Source organism: Heloderma suspectum, chromosome 2, assembly GCF_057233095.1.
Source record: "Heloderma suspectum isolate Gila_16-S chromosome 2, 16-S_ref, whole genome shotgun sequence".
Taxonomy (NCBI): Eukaryota; Metazoa; Chordata; class Lepidosauria; order Squamata; family Helodermatidae; genus Heloderma; species Heloderma suspectum.
In genome coordinates this window covers 202,735,504-202,762,747 of record NC_139459.1, presented here as the reverse complement: position 1 = coordinate 202,762,747, position 27,244 = coordinate 202,735,504, and the positions used below count along the sequence as shown (strand labels likewise).

The 27,244-nt window shown below is 44.2% G+C and overlaps 2 protein-coding genes across 3 annotated transcripts; one reads left to right on the top strand and one right to left on the bottom strand.

The window, feature by feature from the left end:
- Positions 1 to 1,511: 1,511 nt before the first annotated feature.
- POLG2 (DNA polymerase gamma 2, accessory subunit) lies at positions 1,512 to 12,343 on the top strand. Its single transcript, XM_084837425.1, has 8 exons — positions 1,512 to 2,395; positions 3,342 to 3,462; positions 3,623 to 3,728; positions 5,044 to 5,217; positions 5,901 to 6,041; positions 6,355 to 6,435; positions 8,427 to 8,527; positions 10,871 to 12,343. The coding sequence occupies exons 1-8, from the start codon at positions 1,675 to 1,677 to the stop codon at positions 11,034 to 11,036; spliced, it is 1,611 nt and encodes a 536-aa protein (XP_084693551.1). The 5' UTR covers positions 1,512 to 1,674; the 3' UTR covers positions 11,037 to 12,343.
- On the bottom strand, positions 9,593 to 20,428 carry MILR1 (mast cell immunoglobulin like receptor 1). Of its 2 annotated transcripts, none has more exons than XM_084837427.1 (8): positions 20,336 to 20,385; positions 20,211 to 20,258; positions 17,947 to 18,264; positions 17,537 to 17,650; positions 16,466 to 16,579; positions 14,924 to 14,992; positions 13,623 to 13,682; positions 9,593 to 10,940 (listed from the first exon to the last, which is right to left on the bottom strand). In XM_084837427.1, exons 1-7 carry the CDS (start codon positions 20,376 to 20,378, stop codon positions 13,627 to 13,629), a joined length of 762 nt encoding a protein of 253 aa, XP_084693553.1. In that variant the 5' UTR covers positions 20,379 to 20,385; the 3' UTR covers positions 9,593 to 10,940; positions 13,623 to 13,626. The 2 variants fall into 2 exon arrangements, with proteins under 2 accessions (XP_084693553.1, XP_084693552.1); XM_084837426.1 differs by lacking the exon at positions 9,593 to 10,940 and adding an exon at positions 11,053 to 11,815 and having other exon boundaries at positions 20,336 to 20,428.
- Positions 20,429 to 27,244: the final 6,816 nt, after the last annotated feature.

Genomic DNA, 27,244 nt, shown 5'->3' with positions numbered 1-27,244 from the left:
TTTCTTGCAGCCCCCAGGAATCCTCTGACTTACTTCTGAGTAGGCATAAAATGTAAGATTGTGCCGTAAGTTTGCAACCTTTGGCATACTTACATGGGAGTAAACCCCATTGAACTCAATGGGACTTACTTCTGAGTAGACATAAGAGCGCCCTCTAAGTCTGCAACCCTTGGCACACTTACCTGGGAATAAGCCCCATTGAACTTAATGGGGTGCTCTGAATCACCAGAGGACATTGCTTCTGAGCTTGGTGGGGTGGGGGATCAGATGTGTCTCCCTTCATTGCAGGGAGGCATTTTACCCTCTTCTCCCTCCAACTGAGAAATGTGTTCAAGCATTTACATGGCAGACACCTGGGAATCAAAGAAAGTCCTTCCTCAGCAAGACTTGAGTGGAGGCAGGAGTTACAATCAACAGGCGATTCTTGCCCTCCCGCCTATCAAACCTGCTCCTGCACGCCCTGCTCCCAGACTGTGTGCGCCCCCAGCAACTGAAAACAAACACCCACAGCAGGCAGATAAAGCGGTTTCTTCTGCTATTGGAGAATTTCACAGGGAGGTCATGGCGCTCCTGTTCCATGGGGTGGAAAAAAATACATTTATTGCATTTGGGGAAAACATGGGATAGACTGGGGGAAATTGCAAGACACACCCTGGGGGGTAACTAAAGAGCCTGCAAACTTCCATGAGTGAGCCATCTCAATAGCAAGATAAAAGCTCCGTGTGATGAGCCCCCAAGACTGATATGGGCATCCAGTCAAAAAACACATAAAACAGCTGTCAGGTTACAACAATCAAATTGCCCCTCTCATGCCATCCCCCAGGCCAAATCCAGCGCTCAATCCAGCCACCTTCTCTCTCCACACGCCTTTAAATTAAGAGTTTATCAGCTTAATCAAAATCAGTTTATCAAGGTTCAAAATTTTCAAAAGCATTTAGGGTGCAATCCTATGGCACTCAGAAGAGCAGCGCGGAGCGGAAGTACTGGTACAATGCTTCCTATGTGTCATCTGGCCTCCCTACCTCTGTAGCCCTGCGGCTAGAAGGCCGAAATCCACCATCGAGCCCTGAATGCACGGTGGCTGGAGCGTGGAGGAGTCTCCCCTCTGCACTCCTCCTGCCATGCATTGGCTAGGCAGCTGCTTCTGTACATAGGACTGTGCCCTCCGTTGTAAATTGCAAACACTGGCCATTGAACAAAGCGGGGCTTTCTTCTGAATAGACATGCCTAGGGTCGCACTATGAGGTCGCAATCCTATGCATGTTTAGACAGAAAAAGCCCTACAACTCCCAGCATTCCCCAGCCGGCATAGATGGAGTTGTAGGAGTTTCTTCTCTTCAAACATGCATAGCATTGCGCCGTACCTACCTCACACAAAATAACACCTGGGTAAGAAAGAGCAGAGATTCCTTTCTTCGCTGGCACGGGCGGGGAGGGGGGGAGGGACACCTGCTGCGCTAAAATCTCCGGGGGGAGGGAGCGTTCTCCTGTGGATTTGTACGGGCAGCTCTCACGTCCGCCATGGGAAAGGAAAGAAACCCATAAAGTGCCACTGAAACCGGAAACCAGCCAAGCGGGTTCGCCTACGGCGTGCGCTGCTCCTCCCCCCTTCCTCACGGGTTGCTGCGACCCAACACGCCTCTCCTGCGAAGAGCGCCGCATTTAATCCTCAAGATGCCGCCCGGAGGGTCTCCTTGCCGGGGGAGCGGCCTTCTCGCCTTCCTGGTCCGGGCCGGCCGTGGCGCGCGTGGCGCCGGCTGCTCCCTGTGCGGGAGGCGCTTTGGGCTCTCCGGCGTCCAAACGCTAGCCGGAAGGGGGCGGCTGGAGAAGCAGAGGCCGCCGGTGGGAGTCCGTCGGGTGCATGCCGGGGACCCTGCGGGGGACCGGGGAGTGCGGTCGAGGCTTCGCCGCGCGCCTGCCGCTCCCCTAGTCGCCCAGCGGCGCCATTACGCGCCTTCCCCCAGCAGCAGCAGTAATCGCAGTAGTGTCGGAGAGCAGCACCGTGGGGTCCCTGAAGCACTCCTGGATGTCTGCCAGAGGAGGCACTTCCTCAGAGGAGGGGAGGAGGAGGAAGGCCAGAAGTTCACCTGGGACTCTTACCTGAATGGGGACCACCCGGGCTTCGGGCCTCTGGGGGTGGACTTGAGGAAGAACCTCGCTGCTCAGTGGTGGGAGTCCGTGGTCATGTTCAGGGAGCAAGTGCTGGGCGTGGAAGCCCCGGTGCATCGCTCTTCAAACGCGGGCGGAGGGCCACCGGCGGAGGCTATTCGCGTGGTGCACCCGCGAGCCCTTTGGGAAGCCTTGGAGAATGGCGAGTTAAGCAGAGAACAGGCGCCCGCCTCCCTGCAGAAGATGCTGGGGGCGGCTGGGGTGCTGCGGGACAGCCTTCTGCACGGTAGGGTTTCGGACTCCTTTCAGAAAGCCACATGTGGTTCCTTAACCACGGCTGGGTTACTGCGCTCTTACCTCTGCGGGAGGGAATGGGCGGGAGAATACATGATCCGGAGTCTGCATCTTGAACAGTGATTACGGGGAAAAAATACGTTGTATTTACATTTTATTGTTAAAGGAAATACATCTTTTAGAACAGGTAGGTGTTTTGATGATTTGCAGTAGGTCAACAAGGGTTTTTGACTCCCAGTTATTTTAACAGCAGTAGCTGCAAGATGATTCCATCTCACCCCACATGCATGCACCCTGCCCCACTACCTTAAGTTATACTGCTGAAATGAAGAGCACATAGGATAACCAGAAGTGGATTTTTGCCTGGAAGAACTATGAGCGCCTTTCAGTTCTGGTACTCGAAGAAAGTCCTAGGTTCAGAGCATTTAAATTATATGTCTTTTGCACCGGGCTCTAGTTTGTGGTGAGTACTGTTTTAAAGGGGGGGGGTAGATCCCACAAGCCTGAACTTTGCCCACCCCTGTTTTAGATAACGGGTGAGTCTCTGAGTTCAACATTGGCATGTTTCTAAGGATGCAGTGCCCAAAGTCTTGTTCATGGTTGGCTGTTAGGATACCTCCTAGCGGAGTATGTTTGAGTGTTGTTTGGGGAGCCAGACTTTCCGCTGTAACAAAACAGTGTCTTTTTGGCTTGAGACATCTTTCCACCATTTCAAACTTAGCAGCAATATGCAGGAGCAGACCATGCTGCATATGGTGTAGTATAAATAAGCAACAGTAATCATGAGTGTGTGAAAAGATAAGTGCGCATGTAGTTATGTCACTAAATTTTACCCTCGCCCTGTGTATGGATTTTTCCCCTTCTACACATTAGGCTAATCTACAATAACAATTAAGACTTTCCATGAAAACTGAAGCCAAGTTTTCTTTTTTTGATAGGTGCCTTAGAGCATTATGTTGAGTGCCTGGAACTGGTAAACAAGAGACTGCCTTTTGGGATTGCTCAGATAGGGGTATGTTTCCATCCGGTAATAAAAAGTGAAAAAGAGAATCATATCAGGTACAGTAATTTAGCTTCCTTCATTCTTTTTCATGCAATATTTAGCTACAGGTGCTTATCTCTACATGCTTATTCTATTTATTCTATTTCTGGAAGAAAAACAATCCTTTGAATTCTTGTTTTAAGTGTTAATTTGCTGGCCTCTTGCTATTATTTAAAGAACAGGTGAAAGGACAATGGCCTCTCTAGTGTGGTACAGCTCTGCCAGAACTGCCGGACAGTGGCTTGACTATTGGTTACGTCAGAGGCTTCAGTGGTGGAGAAAGGTATTTGGCGTGGTTATTGTACCTACATTGTATGTTCTTAAAGTATAAAAATAAGAACATAAGCGCCATGCTGGATCACACCAGGGGCCCATCCAGTCCAACATTCTGTTCACACGGCCAACCAGCTGTTGACCAGGTACCCACGAGCAGGACACGAGTGCATCAGCATCCTCCCACCCATGTTCCCCAGCAACTGGTGCACATAGGCATACTGCCTCCGGTACAGAAAGTAGCGAAGAGCCATCAGGGCTAGTAGCCATTGAGAGCCTTCTCCTCTATGAATTTGTCTTTTGAAGCATTTTGAAGCCATTCAAATTGGTGGCCATCAATATGTCTTGTAGCAAATTCCATTGTTTAACTCTGCGCTGTGTGAAGATGTCCTTCCTTTTATCTGTCCTGAATCTCCCACCAATCAGCTTCATGGGATGACCCCGTGTTCTAGCATTTTGAGAGAGGGAGAAAAATGTCTCCCTATCCACATTCTCCATACCATGCATAATTTTGTACACCTCTATCATGTCTCCCCTTACTTGTCTTTTTTTCTAAGCTAAACAATCCCAGTTGTTGTAACCTTTCCTCATAGGGGAGTTGCTCCACTCCCTTGATCATTTTAGTTGCTGCCCTCTGTACTTTTTCCAGTTCTACAATATTTTTCTTAGGTGTGGAGACAGTAACTGTACACAGTATTCTAAATGTGGTCACACCATAGATTTGTATAAGGACAGTATGATACTGGCAGTTCTATTCTCAGTTATGCCTAACATGGAGTTTGCTGTTTTTATGGCAGCCTCACACTGGGTTGACATTTTCATCAAATGTCCATTACAACCCCCAGATATCTTACTTGGTCAGTCACCGCTAGCTCAGGTCCCATCAGGTTATACTTGAAGTTGGGAATTTTTTTCCGCAGTGTGCATTGCTTTACATTTGCCTACATTGAAGCGCATTTGCTGTTTGGATGCCCATTCTCCCAGTTTGGAGAGATACAGCAAATACACAGAATGCCTTTCTCTTATCTGACTTTTCTTAGTGAATGAATATGCAGCTTCCTTTCAGAGTGAAAAGACAGCCAATTCTCAACTGTGTAGAGCAGTCCAGATGTTGCTGGACTGCAGGTTTCATCATCCCTAGCCAGCATAGCCAGTGGTGAGAAATTATGGGAGCTGCAGTCCAACAACAACTGCAGGGCCCCATGTTCCCCATCCCTGGAGTAGAGAATAAGATTGATTAATCATGCACATGCTTCTAGTCAGACCATTGTTAACTGTGATGTACCTGGCATATGCTTAATCTGTAGTTCATTGCTTTTCTGTAGTTTGCAATAAGCCCGTCCAACTTCAGCAGTACCGATTATCATGATGAAGAAGGGAGAAGAGGAAGCAATCTCTTTTATAGTTTTCCTTGGGGAAAGGAAATAATAGAAACTCTGCGGAATCTAGGAGATAATGAACTGTTACAAATGTATCCAAGAAGAGTTTCAAGATTGCATGTAAGTTTTACTAAATAGCTCATCATTTAACTGAATCAGATAGTTTCCTGGGGGGACAGTTTCATGGTTAAAAATGGATAAACAAGGCTATTTCTAAAGTAGAGGCAATGGGTTAAATCCAACATCATGCTAGCTGACCTCTCCTTGCTCCTCTCCCAACATATCTATTCCACCTTTCTGTTTCACCGATAGCTGAATACTTAGGGATTGCTTTCATGTTGTTGGTGATGCTTTGTTTGGGGATGAAATTCATACCCATCCCCTACTCGCAGTGAGCCAAGGCAGTATTATCACAGAGGTAACATGTGGGAGGGCAGGGGGCACCTGGGTAGAGTGCTTCCCTGGAAAGGCACAGATGAAATATATAGGCCCTACCTCTGCTTCTTACACACTCTAGCCCTTCTAGAAACACTTTTTATGTTCATCTTCTATGAACACTTTAAATTGAGTCTTCATGTCAAAGGATGGAGAGTTACCAGTTTCCTCCTGTAGAAAGCTAAATGAAGTTTTCTGGCTTTGGGATAGGTATTATTCTAATTTTATCATTTAATTATTATTTTCAACACTTAATACACTACCCATTCAATATAGTGCTCTAGGCAGTTTACATTCTAATGCTGAAATGTAAGGTGTGCGTGTGTTTTTAAAGTTCCTGACTGCACATTTTGGTGTTTCTTCTTCAGGGTCGAGATGGGAGGAAAAATGTTGTTCCTCATACCCTGTCTGTGAGTGGCAATCTGGACAATGGAGTGTTAGCATATCTCTGTGATGGTTTGCAGTTGGCTGAAAATGCCTTAACAAGGAAGAAATCTCTGCAGAGAAAGGTGACCTGCCTCTTCAGTTAATATGTGTGCAGGCCAGCTAAGAGGCTGAAGAATTCAAACACTGAGGCCATCCGTAGCTAAAACATGGGGGCCACACTCGTACACAGAGCTGAAAATCAATGCATTTAATGGTGTGTGACTCTTCTGTTGGATTGTGTCTCTCCTGCTCAAGACTTCATTGGCAATGCTGAGTCCTTGCCTTGAAGACTTCATTTCCATGAGTTCAAATATATAAATTAACTTTGCACACTGTCAGTGTTTTTCTAGTTCTGGGAATATTCACTATTGCTTTTTTTATAATATTGTATTTCAGGTACTTAAGCTACACCCAGCTTTGACACCGATCAAAGTATCTTTGGATGTGGGAAGAGGCCCAACAATAGAGTTGAGACAGGTGAGCTATGGAAGCAAGAACATTTATTTCTATACTTTATGCAGCTGTTTGAATGGAGAAAACAACACCTTCAGTTCATTTGGATCAAACACTGCATTGGATCCTTTTGTCCTAGTTGTAATGGAAGACACAAGCCCTTCCCCTGTGTAACATAAGGCCAGAAACTACAGTCTGTGCTGTGGGTGTTTCCAGTAAAGATTTCATGGTAATGGGATAGATCTAGTTTCAAACATCACATTTTAATCCAGGAAAGCAACTTGCTTACAAACAAGGTTTCCCTGTATATTCCTGTTTCAACAGGGCTGCCCACAAGCTGTTGTGCAGAGAAACAAATCTCTGATCCAGCAGCTTGTTTGTGTAAATAAGGTCTATGTACGTCTCCTTTACAACCAGCTCACCTCTGAAAAAGGCTTTATTCTTGACACTATGAGGAGTTTCTGTTGGTTATTAGGCAGTTAGGAGTAGGAGAAGGGGGTTTCTTGGACTGAGTGGACACATGCACGTACACACCCTCTCCAAAAGGTGACAGACATAAGCCCTTCACAGTAGATCGCGCAGGAGAGAAAATTAGGGTGATTGGACTGAGCACCCTCCGCTCCATTCTTAGACTGGCTGCGAGAGCTTTCTGCTGTCCCACCTCAATACATTGGATGAGAATTGGGAGCACCACAGAGGACACACTTCTCTACTTCTGTTTCTCTGTACTCTGACCATAGAATTTGCACACATCATAACAAAGCATGGGTGAAAGATGGTGAAATATACAGCTAAAAAAAAGATGTGTGCTTTTGGGTCACAGTATGCAATTAGCCACTGTTAGATTAGGCTCAACTCTAATTTGCAGTAGCCTGCCTTGCCACCTTGCCTTGTGGGTACCTGCTATGGACAGATCAGAACATGTTCCTTTCTTGTGCCATCCTCATCCCACTGACGACTCCACCCCGTTTTAGCCATTAAGGGAGCAATCCTATGGGGATAAGCAGTCGCCTCCGAACTCGGAGGTGACCACCTATCCAGTGCAGGGCAGGAGAAGCGCAGAGGGAATCGTCTCCTCCGAGCTTCTCCTGCCCTGCATTCGTGACTACACAGCCAATTTGGGCTGTCTAACTGCAGGAAGTCAGAGCAGTGGTAGCTGGACGACACATAGGATGTGTCGTACCGGCATTTCCGCCCACCCCCGGAAGCGCCCCATTTACGCCACTCCTTGCTGCTCTTCTGCGCGTGGAGTGTGGGGCCATTCCACGCTGCCTACAAGGCAGCGCAGAAGGGAATGGGGGTCGATTCCTCAGGAACCGACCACAGAGCTCAGGCTCCGAGGTCGGTTCCCAGGAACTGATCTGTCCTGTGGCTGCCTAGCCACTGACTAGCAGCCATAGGATTGTGCCCTTATTATTTGGACAGTGACACCAGCTTCTCCATCATGGTAGTGTATCTTGCATTCTGCTGGTGTAGCAAGGCTTCCATCTCGTGGCCTATCGGCTGGCAGATCTCAAATATAGGATTACTTTGTGAGATTATTTCAGAGTTCTAAGCCTATTTAAGGGCAGCCAGTGGAAGAAGAAAACTAACAGACAGAAACATAGTGGAAAATTCTCTTGTTTGAGCAGCAGTGCAGTGGATGGAAGCTGCTCAGGAGCAAATGCATCCTATGCCTAGTTATTACCTTCCAGAAGAAGTTGCAGTGGGAAGAAACTTCAGTAAACTGATGATCTGAGGGCAGAATGTGAATTGCAAATGAAATTATAAGGAAAAATAATATTTATCAATTCCTGAGGTTTTGCCAAAAACAAAACAAGATAGGGTCAAATATATACGAGGAGAGTGAATGAAGAAGACATTGGTGGCATTAGCCATTTCTCTTTCTCCCTTCTCTGCCTCCAGAAAGTCTCTTAAATGTTTATACCTCATTAATGCTGACAATAAGCCCACTCTGTAAAGATTTGTTTTCCCATTTAATGCTTCAAGTAAGTGTCAGTGTTTTCCTTTCAAAGGTGTGTCAAGAATTGTTCAAAGAGTTGTTAGAAAACGGGATTTCTGTTTGGCCTGGATATCTTGAAACCATGCAGTCATCACTGGAGCAGCTGTATACAAAGTAAGGAGGAAAAAGGGCTATGCTCTGAAATTCATTTAGAACCTGAGTGTTAGCTGTTGTTTTCTGAAAAGCGTAGGTGCACTGTCAAATGGAAGAGTGCCTCTTCAGTAAATTAACCTTCGGATACCAATATAATTGATTATTTAATTGACTTGTCATTGTGTTTGGATAATTGTGTTCCTTACAATTATTCAAGTCTCATTTGCCTTCTGGAAATCATCAGGACTGCTTTCAGCAAAAGCCCCACTTTTAGATTACTTTGTATCAGTTGCAAATGGATGTTCATATCTCCACATGCCCTTTCCCAAGAGTAGGTTGTAGCCCTAAACCGTTTTACGGCTGCTGTGCTAGTTCACCAACTGGTATAGCCCTGTGTTGCTGTTTTCAAATGGGGGAAACAGCAGATGTAATAATGCTATAGCCATGCTTATGTGTATGCTCTCTGTCCTGCCCTTAAAGGATGAGGGATAGCATAGTGGTAGCCCATGGGAAGAGAAGAGGATAGTAAATTATGGCTGGGAAAGAAACAGCCTGGTGCAGTTTGCCACTCATCTTGTCTTGGAGGCAAATGAGAAATTGCACTTATGGACTACCTTTAGGTACTCCAGTACAGAAGCTAACATTTTAAGTGAAACTTGGCTTGGGTTAACTGTGGTAACACAGATCCTGGAAACCACTGCAATACAGTAGGTTACTAGATGAAAAATCTTTCCCAAGAGGAAGCTAACATCTTATAGCAATATTTCTGGAAGTTAATAGAGAAACTTACAGAAAAATCAGGAATATACTTGCTTTCTAAATACAGCACTCCTACTGTTATCTAATACAGAGGTGGGCAGATGGTAGATCTGGATCTACAGGTAAATCTGTGGGTAGTTTACAGTAGATCAGCAAGAATTTCTGACTCCCTGTAGTTAAACAGTAACAAAATGACTCTACCCTGCTCTAAATCATACTGCAGACATGAAGAAAGCTTGAGGGACGGTAACCAGGAATTAATTTTTGTGCGGAAGGAGCTGTGTTCAGCTGCAGCGATACTCAAACCAAATTGTTTTTATATTTATTACACAGATTTATATAACACTTTCCAGTATAACTGTTAAAGTGGTTAACATAATATAACCATAAAAATATAACAATACAAATAATCTCTGGTAGGCAATAAAAGTATAACTCTACTGGCTGGCTCACACTTCGGGGAAACCCTGTGTGAAAACTGAACAAAACTGAAGATGCCTATCTAATGTTAATAGGAAGTGTGTTCCAGAGGATGGATGCTGCACCACTAAATGCTCTGTGACAGGTACTCCTGAGGCAAACCTCGGGAGCATGTGGCACCCTCAGAAGTGCACCTTCTGAGAGCCACAAAGACGGGGTAGGGATATAAAGGGTGAAGTGATCCCTAAGGTAACCTGGTCCCAAGTCGTTTATGCTTTATATGTTAACAGCCAAACCTTAAACTTGACCCAATAACTTATTGGCAGGCAGTGCAGTTAGCAGAGGTATAACACGCTGTTGAAAAGTCTTGTAGACTTGTTAATAGTCTTGTAGACGTGTTCTGTACCAGCTGTAGTTTTCAGACCAGGCCCAAGGGTAGCCCTACATAGAGCACGTTGCAACAATTCAATTTTGAGGTTACTAATGCTTGAACCACTGTGGCCAGGAATGGCTGTAGCTTGTTAACTAGCCGAGCTGCTGAGCCCATCTGAGACTTGAGTGACAAAGATGGAAAGAGGAGTACCGCCAAACTATGTACCTGTTACTTCAGAGGGCGTGCAGCCCCATCCAAAACAGGCAATTGAACTATTGCCCAGACCTGTGACCCACCTACTCAGAATGCTTCCCTCTTGTCAGGATTCAAACTCAAGTTTATTGGCTCTCATCCAGCCCATCATTGCATCCAAGCACTGGTCTAGAGCCTGTACAGCCACAACTGATTCAGACATTATGGAGAAATAGAGCTGGATGTCACCTGCCTACTGATGACACCTTGCTCCAAATCTCTGGGAGATCAGTCCCAGCGGCTTCATATAGATGTTGAACAGCACTGGGCACAAAATAGCACCCTGTAGCACCCCATAGCACAAGTGCCAAAAGGCCAAAATGCATTCTCCCAATTCCTGGGCTCAGAATCCTTTAATTCTCAGTATATATGTCTTTGACACCAGGCTCCAGTTGGTGGAGCTCGGGGTTCTAGTAATAATCAAAGTAGATTCTGCAAGTCTGAAGTCTGCCCACCCCGATATAGTAGATTGCTGATGCATGCCTTCATAATATAAACATCCTGTTCTTCTACTGTATATACCAGAACAGAAGCTCCACACTCTTGTTACTTATTTACAGGTATGATGAAATGAGTGTCCTTTTCACAATCCTGGTCAGTGATGCCACACTAGAGAATGGCGTAGTCCAGCTGAGAAGCAGGGACACCAGCATGAAAGAAATGATGCATATATCTAGATTAAAGGACTTTTTAACCAAGTATATTTCAGCAGCTAAAAATGTCTGAGCTGTAATAAAGACAATTTTCTATATTTTTCCTGTGAATGGTTCTTCCCTAGCTCCTACAATTAAAGCCAGGAAACTTGAGTTCTCATGCCAGCTCTGTTCACCAGGGGGCACTCTTTTCCAGTGTGAGATGGGAAGGTAGCTTTTAGAGAGAGGTGAACCCTGCATATGGAAGGCCACAACACTGATTCATCGTAATGTTACAGAGCCATATCTAATGTAAACAGGAGTGAGCAAGCTGAGTTATACTGATCTTCAGAGATGGCCAGTTTGGAGTCTTCAAGACTTAAAAATAACTAGTTCTTATCACATCGTATTAGTATCTTCACATGGAAGGGATGTGTGCACTGTTGTCGTTTTCTGTAATACATGCTAGTAGAAAAAGGCATGGGTGAATTGTGTGCAGTGAAACTGCTGTCAGCTGAAGAGGGATCATACTAAACCTGTAGTTCACCAAATTAATTGTGTCCATTTTCAACATAAAAATATATAAATGGCATAATCTCAAATGTGTGCTAGTTTAAGTGTCCCCAGGTCCATATTAAATTCTGCATTGTATTTGTTGGGGGGGAAGGGAGGCCATCAGGAAATATAAAGTTGCTGTTTGTTGCCTTGATTTCTGCTGTGTTGGTCTTGTGTGACTTGAATAAAACCTGAACATCAGCTTGGAGACAAATTAGTAAGTGCAAATTGGTAATACTGAACTTTTCAAATGTTACATGGAAAAAGTTGATGTGTTTTTTGGCTGTATCTTGAGAGAACAGATATCAGACCAGAATTCTGTAAAGGCACAAAAACAGGGGCATGAATATTATAAAGCTACAGTGTGTAACAATTTTCTATGAGTCAGATTTAGATAAACAATTGGCAAATTCTTGCTAACTGGGTAATCTAATTGACATATGAAATATGAAGTATATGTTTACATAATGGGATTAGGTGGGTGTTGAAGCAGAGTACAAGAAAAATCTTGATTTCTAAGAGATGGCGTCTGAAATGATCCTTAAGAAAATAAAAGTTGCCTTGCTGACTTAACAGTCACAGTGGATAGGACAGTATCCATCTTGTTTGTAGTTATATACCTTGTAAGGGATTTGTTGCCCAAGATACTACACAGCATTCAAAACTAGTTTTGAAAATAATCCTGTGGTCCCTGAGATGCCTTCCAAGGGGCCATAGTCCAGCTGAGAAGCAGGGACACCAGCATGAAAGAAATGATGCATATATCTAGATTAGAGGACTTTTTAACCAAGTATATTTCAGCAACTAAAAATGTCTGAGCTGTAATAAAGACAATTTTCTATATTTTTCCTGTCTGAATGGTTCTTCCCTAGCTCCTACAACTCAATGGGTGAGAGGGAGGTTCTCTCTGGACAGCAGCAGAGTTTTCCACCACTATGGCTGCTGCCTATGAAAATGGCGTGTTGGGAGGGAGGGGGTGTCAGAGGCAGTCCAGGAACCTAGACCCCCTTGTTCTGGCATGTCTCCAAATACAAATGGAAACTACACCAGCCTGAATACTGGCAAAGTCAAGTCTCTCCCAGTGGAAGCAATGGGAGGAGGGAAATGGCTGCCCCCTCTACCTTCTACTCTGGCCAAGACAAGCCAGTGGGGTTTAGGAAGTAGCAGTTCTTAAGCCCTATAATAAACCATAAGAAAGGAAAGGTTCCTCCTGTGCAAGCACCGGGTCATTACTGACCCCTAGAGGGACGCCGCTTGCGCTGGCGTTTTCATGGCAGACTATAGCAGGGTGGTTTGCCATTGCCTTCCCCAGTCGTGACTCCCTTTCCCCCAGCAAGCTGGGTCCTCATTTTACCGACCTTGGAAGGATGGAGGGCTGAGCCGGCTACCCGAGACCCAGCTTCCGCTGGGATCGAACTCAGGTTGTGGGGAGAGTTTCGGTTGCAATACCATAGTTTGGTTCAAATGACTTGCTGTAAAAGAGGTAGCAAGTGAGCCCAAGCCTTGTTGATGTAATGCCATGGTTGATATCTGAACCAAGCTTTGAGCATCCCAGTTGTTGACGCTGGTTATCAAACAGCATTTTTCTTATACAGGTGATGACTATCCTCAACACAAATAAGTGGTGTAAACATTTGTGGCCCTCCTCTGCAGCAAGGGTGGGCAACTTGTGGCCCTCCAGGTGTTTTGGCCTACAACTCCCATCAGCCCTAGCCAGCATAGCCAGTGGTGGGGGTTGATGGGAGTTATAGGACAAAACATCTGAAGGGCCACAAGTTGCCTCCCAGGGTGGGCAACTGAGGGGGATATGGGCGCCATTTTGCCTCCCAGAACCCCTCCCCATGGGCTGCACCCCCCCCATGGCAGCATAAGAAAATTTGTGCTTTGCTGCTGAAATCCGGTAGTAAATCGCTACAGAAACTTACTGAGGAAACAAGCTAAATTTGTCCTTAATAAGCCTCCATAATGGTTTGTTGCCCATTTTTCCCCCTGGCATTTTGGGGGCAGTAGAGGTTGCATGCAGCCCACCCTTGCTCTCCAGGTATAGAGTGACATGAACAAAACAGAGTCAAAGAATCCAAAGAAAAAAATCTGCACCATGTAAATCTCAAGGAAATAATTGTACCTTTTTATCTTCTGATAATAACTTCTGCATAGTTCACTGTACTATCCTCATTGATGAAGACTAGAGTAATTGGAAATAAACAACATGAAGAAAGATAAAGAAAACACTGTAAATGAGACTCTAAAAATAACTCTTGGATTTGGGTCATAATAGCTTGCCCTGTGTCATTCTAGAACGGTTGCACATAGTGCCACAATATCATTCATTCAGCAAAGGAGTATAGCTAGTAACAGGTTCCTCCACTTTGTTGATTTGGGTAGAGTCTCTTCAATTTTTTCTGACCTAAATTTCCAAACATTAGAATACAATTCATATGCACTATCCATTCATTTCAGTGTCAGTTATGGAGAGCACCCTGTCAACTACAGCTTGTAACTTTTCCTTACATTATAAAAAATATTAACCATTATTTTTGATATATTAATGTTGGCTATAAAGACCTTTGTAATATTCATATAAAGATTTTAAAATATAAAATGACTGGTATATGTGCCAGAATGTGCTCTTCAACCCCCCACACTTAAGACACAACTTCTATTTATAAATGTTAACCAAGAAAGGATGCTTTTTTTAGTAATGGACTGTCCCTACAATCTTGTGACTAGTTCTGTTGCTATCAACAGGGTACAGTGTCCTGTGATGTAACACTTTGGAGGAGTCATAATACTCAGGGTGCAATCCTAAACAGGTTGCCTTCATCTACCTTTAATTGTGTGTTTTTAAAAAGCATTTGCATTACTATTTTGTACCGGGATGGGAATGTGCATTTGAATGGGCATCCCAATGTGAAAAGTGCAAGGTGGATGGTACCTGCACTTGGGCCGTGCAGCTGATTGATATCCATGGGTAAAATCCAACATAAGGCCTACTTAGGTAGTCCCACTGGATTTAAGTTAGTCATGACAAACTTAAGTCCCATTTGCTTTAATGGGTTTACTCATAAGTAGGACTGATGTTGGATTTTACCCCATGTTTTCTGATCCAGCAAGTAATCTGCATGCAGCTGTCCTTACCTGGATCAGGGCAACACACTTGGAAGTCCCACTGAAATTAATGGGACTCACTTCTGAGTAAATATATGTAGGATTGGGCTGCAAGAATTACAGGTACAGAGTTCGATTTCCAGCTAGAATGCATCAAGGGAAATTGCAGATATTTATTTTGGTCTATGTTGTGAACTTCAGTTATGCTGCTGTTGCATTCAATCTAGCAAATCTCTGAAATGCCTTCATTGCAAGTAATCTATCACCAGGTCATCAATCTGGTTTTGTTCCACATATAGAAGACCAGACAGACATTACCATTTCTGCAGGGTTTTTCCTTGGAAATGTTCACATTGCAGTACTCAGTTTCTTCATTTTTTCCACGTGCTGAATGAAATGCAAAGAAAAAACTCAGTGAAAATACGCGTTAGAGGGCATTTCTGGCCTGCCATACCTTGGGTTGTAATACGTGAACCATATGTGGAAGTGAAACCTTTCAAGCTCTGTTGATTCTGCCAATTTATATGGATTAACATTAATTTATATATGCTATGCCACAATTCAGACATGTTTTTTAAACCCTTTACAGTGTAAACCATGCACTGAACTGGATCAGGAATGTGAGAAATGAGCCGATGTGATTCAACAAAACTCTGAAATTAAATCTCTTCTGATGGGACACACAGGAAAAAAAACAGAGGAAAGAGATAATTTCTTCCCCCACCAACTTAGAATACCAAGTGGTGGTTTTTCTATCGATCTCTCGCAATTGCTTAGTTCTTAGGCTGGTGGTCCCTCCCCATTGAGAACAGTAGGAAGGTCGAAGTTTGACTCTGGATAAAATTTTGGTAGCTGTTAAACTTGCTGAGGTTGCTGGGATATCAATTGAATCACTTTTCGAGAAAGGATTAGAGTTGAGGCGCCTTGATTCTTTGTGCATTTATTCCTTCACAAATGAGAGATGTCCTTACTCTGATCCCCTTTTCACCAATTTGTTCCATTTATAAAACTGTAAACACCCTTTACTGTGTTGCTACAACTTTCCCTCATAATGTACTAGCACAGAGTCCTTGGCATGGGGTGGGTACAAAATGAAATTTAAAACTCTGGCCTCTCCAGTTCTTGAACTACATGATCTTAGAGCCATGACCCACTTGTCTGATCGCAATGCTTTTAATTCAGTCTTTTAATTCTGCTCTCTCTTCTCAGCTACCTACCATTTTCATAGCTATTTGCAGAAGCTGCTCATAATGGATTGGCTGCAGTATTCAACCTTTTTTACAGCGTGCCGTTATTCTGTGCAGAGTCTCAATGCACTGTCAAATGCTTTGCGGGGAGGGGGTTGATATCACTGATTCTCTACAGGGCCAGAGGAACAAGTGGACATCCATTCTGGATGTTTTGATTTTTAATCCTAGAGAAGCTCTATCTCATTCCCATTATTATGCCTAGAAAACAGAGCTAGGAGAACATCTCTTTCATTTATTTGCTTAGCTTCCCCCGAGAGCCAGGCAATCTTCACAAATACGAAACACTGGATTTCTATACCACTTCATAGTAATGCTGTTGAAGTGGTTCCCAGAAAGATGGGCTTTAATAATTTTGCAGTGCAGTTTACGTAATGGTCTGATTTAATTCTTTTTTAAAATACTCATCCCTGATGCTCTGTGTGGGCCGAGAGATGTCAAAAGACACTGGAAAGCCCTGTAACTTCATTCATGTCAGGATAAGGCTGGGAGGGGCCACCGATTTCCATACTTCCTCCTTTTAAAGCTCAAAAATCCTTCCCACGTATTAGTGCAGCAGCAATATTTGTATATACATGTTTTATCATCAAAGAGTGAATTACTCAGACTTTACCAATATTGTCATAAGTTGGACAGTTTGCGGAGGGTGAGTAACTTGTTGAACTGTTTTCTGAACGTGGGTAACTTGTAACAAAACTAGCAGACGCACTGACTGTCCTCCGCTTTCCTGTAAAAAGAAAACAGATTCCAGTGATAGAAAAAATGTGTTTCCATAGTAAATAAGGCCTTGTTCTCTGCTATAAAGCTGAATCCTCTCATTATGACTCTAAATAGGGGAGCCACGAATGCGCTTGTTTTAATGGTGGCTACACCACTCTGTTGTACACCTTAAGCCACAGAAACTGAGATGCCTTCATTAAAGTAGCCTGGGTGACTTGGGAGTGGGTAAGGATGGTTGTTGGACATCTCGGGAATTAATAAATGAATAAATAGGAACACACAACAGGTATCACAGTTATGTTGACAAAAATTATCTTCTCAAGCGATCCCTATCTTAGCTGTAACACCGTGATGTGCTTACTACTTGAATATTTGCTGTCATGTTGCCAGTATCGATGTGTCTGCTCCACATTCCTGGCACACTGCAAAGAGACATGCAGTGTGGGGGCCACAAATAAGTTAGATGTTTATGGCAAGGCGGGGGAATTACTGAACCCAAGGAGGCAGGTTTTGGCCGTAGCCCTATACTGATTTAACATGTGCTGTTGCTTTTGTTGGACTCACTGGAACTTTAATCTGTACTGGTCACTCTCCAGTATAGTTCAACAGGTCAGTAGTTGCTACAATCTGGTAATGGGCCCATATATGTGTCAGTACCGAGACAGAGGTTTTGGAGTGGTGTTTCCTTAGTGGATGTAACCAAATCAAGTGTCCGCTCTTGTTCCAGCGTAAAATTCACCACTTGTATCAGCAGCAAAATGCTATGTAGGAATTTATACAACCTGCACGGGGAACAAATTGAGGTTCCTATTCCTCTCTGGCCAGTATAATTGGCGATGTATGTGGGCCCATTAAGAAAAGGGAAGGCAAACAAGAAGCAATATGTTCTATTTTCAAGAGTTCACAGGACACAAAATGCTGCTGAGGAAAGGGACTCAGTGTAGGTAAGCAAAGCCACACTTACTTGCTTTACACCACGGAAGGATCAGCAGTGGAATTGCTAAAGCTACTGCTATCAGCACCAGCAGCAGAAGCAAAGGAAGTGCAATGAGCACTACCCAATTGTCCTTCTCTGCCACTGTGAGAAAAGGTATATTGATGTTAGGTAAACAAAATAAATATCACAATCGGATCAGAATGTGCTCCTGATCTCTTGCAAAAAGCAACACACATGGATCTGTCTTGCAGAAGTGGAGCGCTTCTTTTAAAGTGTAACTATCATCCCCACTCATAGGCTATATTCTTACAAGCTGTTCGTGCCTGACATCTCAGGCTCTCAAATGTCTCATCTTAATGAGGAGTTTCAATCGGCACTTCCCAAGATCACACCCTAAAATCAGAATTCTGTTTCTCACTACTGGAAAATATACGTACCTCTTAATGTAAAGTAGAAACCTTGACTGTATTTGGGTGCATTATTAAATCTGTTTTGAGCTCTGCATTTATATTCACCCAGTTCACTGGTGGAGTTGATAGTGAAGTTAAACGTAATGATTTCTTCCTTCTTGGTCTTGATTGCATTGCGTATGGCTCTGCTTTTATTTAAAAATAACGTGTAGTTAACTGGCAGACAACCAGTCTGTGAGATGCACACTACTGACACATTCGTGCCTATGGCAGTTTCTGATGAGGGACTGGAGATGTGCAGTTTACCCACAGGCTCTGAGCAAGAAGGGGCAGTTTCAGGCACACCTGCAACAAAAACTGAATGTTGGTTTTCAAGTAACTCCTTGCAATCTGCTGAGTACTATAAAGCAAAACTCTAACTCAGGCATGGGCAGACTGTGGTCCACAAGATGATGTTTTACTCCAGCTCTCCATCCCTGGTCATTTGCCATGCTGGCTGGGGCTGATGGGAGTTGTGGCCTCCAGATGTGTTTGGACCCCAAGTTCCCCACACCGGCTGTGATTACCAGTGCTCACTGCTTCCCAGTCATGAGCATTCAAGCACTATGAATGGGATTCCTTTGGGATTCCTCTGTGTGTGTGGCTTCTTTTCTCAGCCCTTCAAGTGCTCTTAATTCCATAACCATCATAGCTAGAAATGGTTTCCCCCCGACCTTCCTGCATAAATCCACACAATCGTTTCTCCCTCATCAGCTGATAAACTGCAAGCATGGCGGTTCAATGTGTAGCTTTCGTGGCTGGTGGGAGGCGCCATGATGGGAAACTGCTGCGAGGAGGTCCGGCGGAGTGGGGGGACTTCTCGGGGGCATGCGCTGCCCCTGTGCCAATCACCATACACTTTGGCCTGGGAATACGGCTGTGGCCTCGTGGGGAAGACCATGCGTGGCAAAAACTGGCTAGGTGGGTGGCTGCCTTAGGGGAGCCATGATCAGTCCCTGCCCCAGCCCTTCCCGAGGGGAGAATTGGTTGCCTGCCGTGCAGGATTCCTGGAAGGATGACAAGGTCACGAACCATGCCTCGCCCACAAGCATTCATATTAGAGTCCTGAGACCAGGGCTGGGGGGTTTGCTAGAAAGGCATTGAGACCATGCGAAGAGCCCTGCTGGATCAGACCAAGGGCCATTGAGTCCAGCATCCCGCTTCTCAGGGTGGCCGAGCAGAGGCTGGCTCTGGGGAGCCCCCAGGAGTCCTCAGGAGATGAAGGCGAGAGCCCTCTGCTCCCAGCACCTGGTATCCCGAGGCAAGTGGGGCACAGAGGAGAGCCAGGGATATTCCTGTGCTCTGTGGATTTGTCTAATCCCCTTTGAAAAGACATCTAAGCATGGAAAAAGAAATGCTTAACCCTTTCCCTGTGCACTGATTCCCTGCTCCAATTTGCTCCTCAGGGGTTCACATCTATGTATGTGCGCACGCGCACGCACACGCACACGTGCACACTCATACACAGAGGTGCACATACATTTCAAAACCTACAGAGAAGGGAAAGCACTTTGCAATTCTGATTTAGAGCAGAGAAACTATGGATGGGGGGGGGGGAGGAGAGAGTTAAGCACGCCACACATTGTTTCTCTGTTTCAAATTCCTCCATTCCAAAGTTGCTTTTCAAAAACAAAACAATCTTTACTGTTTCAGGGCTGTGTGTAACCTGTAATTAGCTGTATGTGATTGTATCCAGTGTCAGGCCCACATAGAGTAGATCCATTGAAATGAAGAGGACTTAAGTTAATCATAACTAAAGTCCCATTCATTTCCATGTAGGACTACTATACATTGAATACAACCCAAAATCAGTATCAGTGATCAAAACAAAACATAATGAAAATGTAGTAGTAATAATAAAAATAATCATGTATATTCTGCTCTCCTGCAATATACTCAGAGTAGCTTAAAAGAAAAGAGACACAGATACAGAAATGCAACCATCAAACACAATAAATCTCTCCTATAAATTAAAAGTCTAATAATATTTTAAAGCCCAGCCCAAATAGAAATCCTCAGGTTCCAGTTTTGTTTTCATTAAGCTCCAATACATGTTTCAGATCAAGTTTGAACTGATGGCCCCGCACTTTCTGCACAGACGTTTGTAATTTGCTTATATAAACACAAACTACATTTATATTTTGGCATACGCTAAAACCAAGATTTACTACAGTCAGTTGAACCTGTTATACATTCTAGTACAATTTTTGTAAAAAAGCAACACCCTACTAATACAAACTCAAGAAATGTACCTCTTTTATCAGAACCACCAATGTCCATGTTTTGTAGACATAAATGAACTGAAAGGAGAAAACAAAGTTAATCAAATGGTAACATTTTGGAGATATGCACCATAAATAATAGGAATGATTCTTACAGTACGCTAACAGGAGATACACGACGTCTAGGCGTTTAGACATCTCAAACAAGAATGGGGAAGTTGTTTAATTGGGTTTGCAAAGCTGTGGCTATGGCCAAGAAGTGTTCTTTTAAAAAATATTGTGCAATAAATGTGAGGAAGTTGATTTAGTGGAGAGTTGAAGATTTCTGCTGAGAAAATCTGTATGACGTTTCTGCTCAGTCTAGAGTATGCTGCTGATAATGTATATATCATCTAGTATTTGGAATGTAAGCCCTGGGGGTCTCCACACTGTGGTTTTAAAAGCTTTTATCTGAGAACGGTCCGCCTCCCAGGCAAACCTCATTAAGTCTGCCATAACTCTTTGCAGCTCCAGCTGCTGGCACAGCCAGCCATTGTGCATGCATGGGGAGGGAGGAAGATGAATGCAAGGAGGAGGTGGCATGTCTGTGCCTGGAAGGAAAGCAGAAGAGCAGCAGAGAAGAAAGTGACGTAGACCTCCAGGGCAGCAAAGCATATGTGGGTGTCCTAGATAGAAGTCTGGTGTTCAGGTCCGGTGGTGGTGGTGGTGCTTCTTTAATAGGAGAAAGGCAAGGAACCAAGATATAAGCAATTTCTTTTTTTTTAAAGCCTGATTTTAAAAGAGCCTCAAATGACACTAGTTCTGTATATAGGCATCATTAACTAGTTTGCTTTAACTTATTATTTTTCCCACTTTCAGGCAGTATTTGTGATTTTAGAGTAGGAACAAACTGTGGAAGTGAAGGGATGCTTTGGAGGATGGGAAAAATGAGATTGGAGAGAAGATGTAGAGCTGCCTTCTCCAACTTGGGTGCTCTCCAGAGGTTTTGGACTACAACTCCTAGCATTCCTAACCATTGGCCATGCTGGTGAGGGCAGATGGGAACTGAAGTCCATCTGAAGGGCCTCAGGTTGGAGGAGGTTATCAATGGTTATCAATGGCTACTAGTCCTAATGGCTCTATGCTAGCTCCAGTACCAGAGGCAGTATGCCTATGTACACCAGTTGCTGGGGAACATGGACAGGAGGGTGTTCTTGCATTCATGTCCTGCCTCTGGCTTTCCCGTGGGCAGCTGGTTGGCCACTGTGTGAATAGTGTGGAAGCTAAAGTCCAAAACATCTGGAGGCACCAGGTTGGGGAAGGCTTCCCTACAGCAAATTTTTGAGGCATCTGTGATGAATGAACAGTTTCCTGCAAAGTGAGTTAAAAAACGGGAAGACTCCAGTAATAGAAGATATGGCTTCACTTGTATGGAGACCTCCAGACTGTCTTAGGAAGTCACGGATAACCTACTATGGGATGCCCCCAGGCCACATGCCAACAGCATGTACAGCAGGCCTTGAAGTACAACCTTGTTTTTAATTTTATATTAGAATTGTTGTAATATTTAACACACCTGTATATAGAAAACTACTGCCTTGTTGTGGCGAAGGGGCTTGCATAATTCAGTGAAGCCATAAGCTATGCCGTGCAGGGCCACCCAAGACAGACAGGTCATGGCAGAGAGTTCTGACAAAATGTGGTCCACTGGAGAAGGAAATGGCAACCCACTCCAGTATTCTTGCCAAGAAAACCCCATGGAATGTATCACAAGGCTAAAAGAGATGACGCCGGAAGATGAGCCCCTCAGGTCGGAAGGTGTCCAATATGCTACTGGGGAAGAGCAGAGGGAATTTCCAAGTAGCGCCAGAAAGAGTGAAGCGGCTCAGCCAAAGCCGAAAGGACACTCAGCTGTGGATGTGTCTGGTGGTGAAAAGAAAGCCCGATGCTGTAAAGAACAATATTGTTTAGGAATCTGGAATGTAAGATCAATGAATCAAGGTAAGCTGGAAGTGGTCAAACATGAGATGGCAAGATTGAACATCGACATCTTGGGAATCAGCGAACTAAAATGGACAAGCATGGGCGAATATAATTCAGGTGACCATTATATCTACTACTGTGGGCAAGAATCCCTTAGAAGAAATGGAGTAGCACTCATAGTCAACAAAAGGGTGGGAAAAGCAGTACTGGGCTACAATCTCAAAAACGATAAATTGATCTCAGTACGAATCCAAGGCAAACCATTCAACATCACAGTAATTCAACTCTATGCCCCACCCACTGAGGCCGAAGAAGCTGAGGTTGATCGGTTCTATGAAGACCTACAACACCTTCTAGAACTAACACCAAAAAAAGATGTCCTCTTCATCATAGGGGATTGGAATGCTAAAGTAGGAAGTCAAGAAATCACCAGGATAACAGGCAAACATGGCCTTGGTGTACAAAATGAAGGAGGACAAAAGCTAATAGAGTTTTGCCAAGAGAACACACTGATCATAGCAAACACTCTTTTCCAACAGCACAAGAGGCGACTCTACACATGGACATCACCAGATGGTCAATATCGAAACCAGATTGATTATGTACTTTGCAGCCAAAGATGGAGAAGCTCTATACAGTCAGTAAAAACAAGACCTGGAGCTGACTGTGGCTCACATCATGAGCTGCTTCTTGCAAAATTTCGGCTTAAATTAAAGAACGTAGGGAAAACCACTAAACCATTCAGGTATGACCTAAATCATATCCCTGATGAATATACAGTGGAGGTGAGGAATAGATTTCAGGGATTAGACCTGATAGACAGAGTGCCTCAGGAACTATGAACGGAGGTCCGTAACATTGTTCAGGAGGCAGCAACTCAACCCATCCCAAAGAAAAAGAAATGCAAGAAAGCAAAGTGGCTGTCTGAGGAGGCTTTACAAGTAGCTGAGGAAAGAGGGGAAGCGAAAAGGAAGGGAGAAAGGGGAAGATATATCCAACGGAATGCAGAGTTCCAGAGAACAGCAAGGAGAGACAAGAAGGCCTTCCTAAATTAACAATGCAAATAAATCGAGGAAAACAATAGAATGGGAAAGACTAGAGATCTTTTCAAGAAAATCGGAGATCTCAAGGGGATGTTTTGTGCAAAGACAGGCATGATAAAGGACAAAGAAGGCAGGGACCTCACAGAAGCAGATGAGATTAAGAAGAGGTGGCAAGAATACACAGAAGAACTATACAGGAAAGATCTGAATGTCCCTGATAGCCATGATAGTGCGGTCACTGAACTTGAGCCAGACATCCTCGAGAGTGAAATCAAGTGGGCCTTAGGAAGCATTACTAACAACAAAGCTAGCGGAGATGACAGTATTCCAGCTGAGCTATTTAAAATCCCAAAAGATGATGCTGTTAAAGTGCTGCACTCAATATGCCAACAAATTTGGAACACTCAACAGTGGCCACAAGACTGGAAAAGGTCAGTTTACATTCCAATTCCAAAGAAGGGCAATGCCAAAGAGTGTTCAAAGTACCGCACATTTGTGCTCATTTCACATGCCAGCAAGGTTATGCTCAAAATCCTACAAGCTAGGCTTCAGCAGCATGTGAACTGAGAACTACCAGAAGTACAAGGGGGGTTTCGAAGAGGCAGAGGAACTAGAGATCAAATCGCCAACATTCGCTGGATCATGGAGAAAGCAAGAGAATTCCAGAAAAACATCTATTTCTGCTTCATTGACTACGCTAAAGCCTTTGACTGTGTGGATCACGACAAACTCCAGCAAATTCTTAAAGAGATGGGAGTACCAGACCACCTGAGAAACCTGTATGACCTGAGGTGCCTCCTGAGAAACCTGTATGAGGGACAAGAAGCAACAGTAAGAACCACACATGGAACAACCAATTGGTTCAAAATTGGGAAAGGAGTACAAAAAGGCTGTATATTGTCGCCCTGCTTATTTAATTTATATGCAGAGTACATCATGAGGAACGCCAGGTTGGATGAATCACAGGTCGGAATTAACATTGCCAGGAGAATTATCAACAACCTCAGATACGCAGATGATACCACCCTAATGGCAGAAAGCAAAGAGGATCTAAAGAGCCTCTTGTTGAGGGTGAAAGTGGAAAGTGCAAAAGCTGGTTTGAAACTCAACATTAAAAAAACTAAGATCATGGCATCTGGCCCCATCACTTCCTGGCATATAGAAGGGGAAGAAATGGAAGCAGTGACAGATTTTACTTTCTTGGGCTCCAAGATCACCACAGACAGTGACTGTAGCCATGAAATTAAAAGACGCTTGCTCCTTGGGTGGAAAGCTATGGCACACCTAGACAGCATAGTAAGAAGCGGAGACATCACCTTGCCGACAAAGGTTCGTATAATCAAAGCTATGGTTTTCCCAGTAGCAACGTATGGCTGTGAGAGCTGGACTATAAGGAAGGCTGAGCGCCGAAGAATTGATGCTTTGGAACTCTGGTGCTGGAGAAGACTCTTACGAGTCCCCTGGACTGCAAGGAGGTCAAATCAGTCCATCCTAAAGGAAATCAACCCTGACTGCTCATTGGAAGGACAGATACTGAAGCTGGAGCTCAAATATTTTGGCCACCTAATGCAAAGAGAAAACTCCCTGGAAAAGACCCTGATGCTGGGAAAGATTGAAGGCAAAAAGAGAAGGGGACGGCAGAGGAGGAGATGGCTAGATAGCATCACCGATGCAATGAATATGAACATGAGCACGCTCTGGGAGAGAGCGGAGGACAGGAAGGCCTGGTGTGCTATAGTCCATGGGGTCACGAAGCGTCAGACACAACTTAATGACTGAACAACAACAACAAATAACTGATACTGTTTGGTGGCTTGAAGTACAATGTGTTTTAAAAAACTGTAGAACCCATTTAAAAGCCTCAGCAGTTCCTTGATCATGATGCCACAAGTCCTAACCTTCCTTCTGGAATAATTTGAGACCTACAGCTATTTAGGAGAAATTAAAGTGGATGGGGAGAAAGAAGTTTGTGGAGGCTGATTGGATCCTTTGCTGTACTGAAGCTACTAAACTCCTGCAGAAGCCAAAGGTTCCAGTTCAGGGCAGTAAAATCACATGCTGTGTGAAATACCAGTATTTCATGTGGAGCTCTTTCTTCCTTTTCTTCTCCCTCTTCAAAATTTCATTGCAGCAAGCTCCCAACAATGGGCATGTAAGAAAAGTAGGAGGAGAGAAGTTTTTTGCACGTCAAAAAACAAAACAAAACAAAAAACCCTACACCAGAGATTAGGGATAGTGACCTCCTAATGGTCACCTTAAACACCTTCTGATTAGGATCTCTAATCCACTGTGTGGCTTGACAGCTTTTTACTTTTGTTTTAGTCTTTGAGAAAAGGAAACTTTATGCATGCCTATTGTGGATCTAACTGTATGAAATTTGGCAGGTTCAGTCAGCTCCATAGGGGCTGCCAGGTTCCCAAATTCCATGAATTTAAGTGGAAGCACAAAAAATTATAGCTCTTTACTTTGAAATATTTTCTTGAAAAAGCAAATTTTACCTGTGACTAGCACAAAAGCTACTAGACCCAACTTCCTGAAATTGGTCAGGTTCAATCAGCTCCATGGGAATTACCAGGTCTCCAAATTTCATGTATTCATCATGCAAACTAAAAAAGTTATGGCCATTTCTGTTTTCCAATGCAAGTCAATGGGAAAATGTAAAAAAAAAAAAAAAAAAGGCAATTAGGGCAGCTCAGTGATCTGGGGCACAGCTCAAAAAAGTCCTGGGGGCCGTGCCCAGGTAGGCCCTTCATAATGACACCCCTGGCTGGTTGCATGGACTCCATGGGTGTCTCTACATAAAGCAAAAACCACACAAAAACTGACATCCTTTCCGTAGCTTCCTGCTTTCATTTTCTTTGTAGGATTAAGAAGGACTTCTTTACAAGGAAGCCATGTGATTTGAACTGAGGGAGTCCCCCCCTCCCTCCCTGGCATGTGTGAAAAGGCCGGGGGCGGGGGAGTCTTGCTTTCATAGCTTAACTTCTGCTGTACTCTTTTCTCACAGCTCCCAGGAAACCTCTGACTTACTTCTGAGTAGACATAAAATGTAAGATTGTGCTGTAAGTCTGCAACCCTTGGCACACTTACTTGGGAGTAAGCCCCATTGAAACAACAGAGGACGTTGCTTCTGAGCTTGGTGGGGTAGGGGGTCAGATGTGTTTCCCTTCATTGCAGGGAGGCATCTTACCCTCTTCTCCCTCCAACTGAGAAATGCGGAGGCAGGAGTCGCAGTCAGCAGGCGATTCGTGCCCTCGCACCTGTCAAATCTGCTTGGTCTCCTTCCGTACAACCCTGCTCCCATCCTCAATCGTCATCCTGACCGCACCGCCAACAACTGAAAACAAACACCTACTACAGGCAGACACAGCAGTTTCTTCCGCGATTGGAGAATTTCACGGGGAGGTTATGGCGCTCCTGTTCCATGGGCTGTGGAAAATACCACATTTTTTGCATTTGGGGAAAACACGAGATAGGCTGGGGAAAATTGTGGGACACCCTTGGAGGTTAAAGGTGTCATGTAAAGAGCCCGCAAACTTCCAAGAGAGAGCGCCATCTCAATAGCAGGATAAAAGCTCCATGTGATGAACCCCTGTGAATTATCAAGTCACCCACTTGACATTTTGTTTGGCTGAGGCCAAACACAAATATCATATCCAGTTAGATTAGATTAACCATTGATGTACCACTCTTGAGCAGAACAAGGAACAAGAGACATCCTAAAGGAAGGAATGATTTATTACAGTCACAGGCCAATACGAACTTTGATACAATGAACAAATAAATACAGCAAGCTGAGAACAGAGAGGTAAAATAATTGCATTTTAAAAGGAGACCAACATTCCCCCCCCCTCAATTTGCACTGATGTAAAAAAAAAAATTTAGCAACCCACTCAGTGATATAGAATGAATCATCCCTTAAGCAGAACAATACCAGATCTTCAGAAGATCTTCCTAAAGGAGTTCTTAGCAGAGGGAGAATCAGCCTCTCTCTGCAGTCTCTATACAAATTACAATACAGAAGTACATGATCTACAGACTCCAATTCCACACAGGCAC

What these genes read in the sequence shown, in the direction of transcription:
- POLG2 (XM_084837425.1), top strand. Translation starts at nt 1,675, where the DNA reads ATGCCGCCCGGAGGGTCTCCTTGCCGGGGGAGCGGCCTTCTCGCCTTC. An exon ending in GAAGAGTTTCAAGATTGCAT is followed by an intron (nt 5,218 to 5,900) that starts GTAAGTTTTACT and finishes TTTCTTCTTCAG; the next exon opens with GGTCGAGATGGGAGGAAAAA. An exon ending in AGAAATCTCTGCAGAGAAAG is followed by an intron (nt 6,042 to 6,354) that starts GTGACCTGCCTC and finishes ATTGTATTTCAG; the next exon opens with GTACTTAAGCTACACCCAGC.
- MILR1 (XM_084837426.1), bottom strand. Translation starts at nt 20,378, where the DNA reads ATGTCTAAACGCCTAGACGTCGTGTATCTCCTGTTAGCGTACT. An exon ending in GTATCTCCTGTTAGCGTACT is followed by an intron (nt 20,259 to 20,335) that starts GTAAGAATCATT and finishes TTCTCCTTTCAG; the next exon opens with TTCATTTATGTCTACAAAAC. An exon ending in TTTCTACTTTACATTAAGAG is followed by an intron (nt 17,651 to 17,946) that starts GTACGTATATTT and finishes CTTTTCTCACAG; the next exon opens with TGGCAGAGAAGGACAATTGG.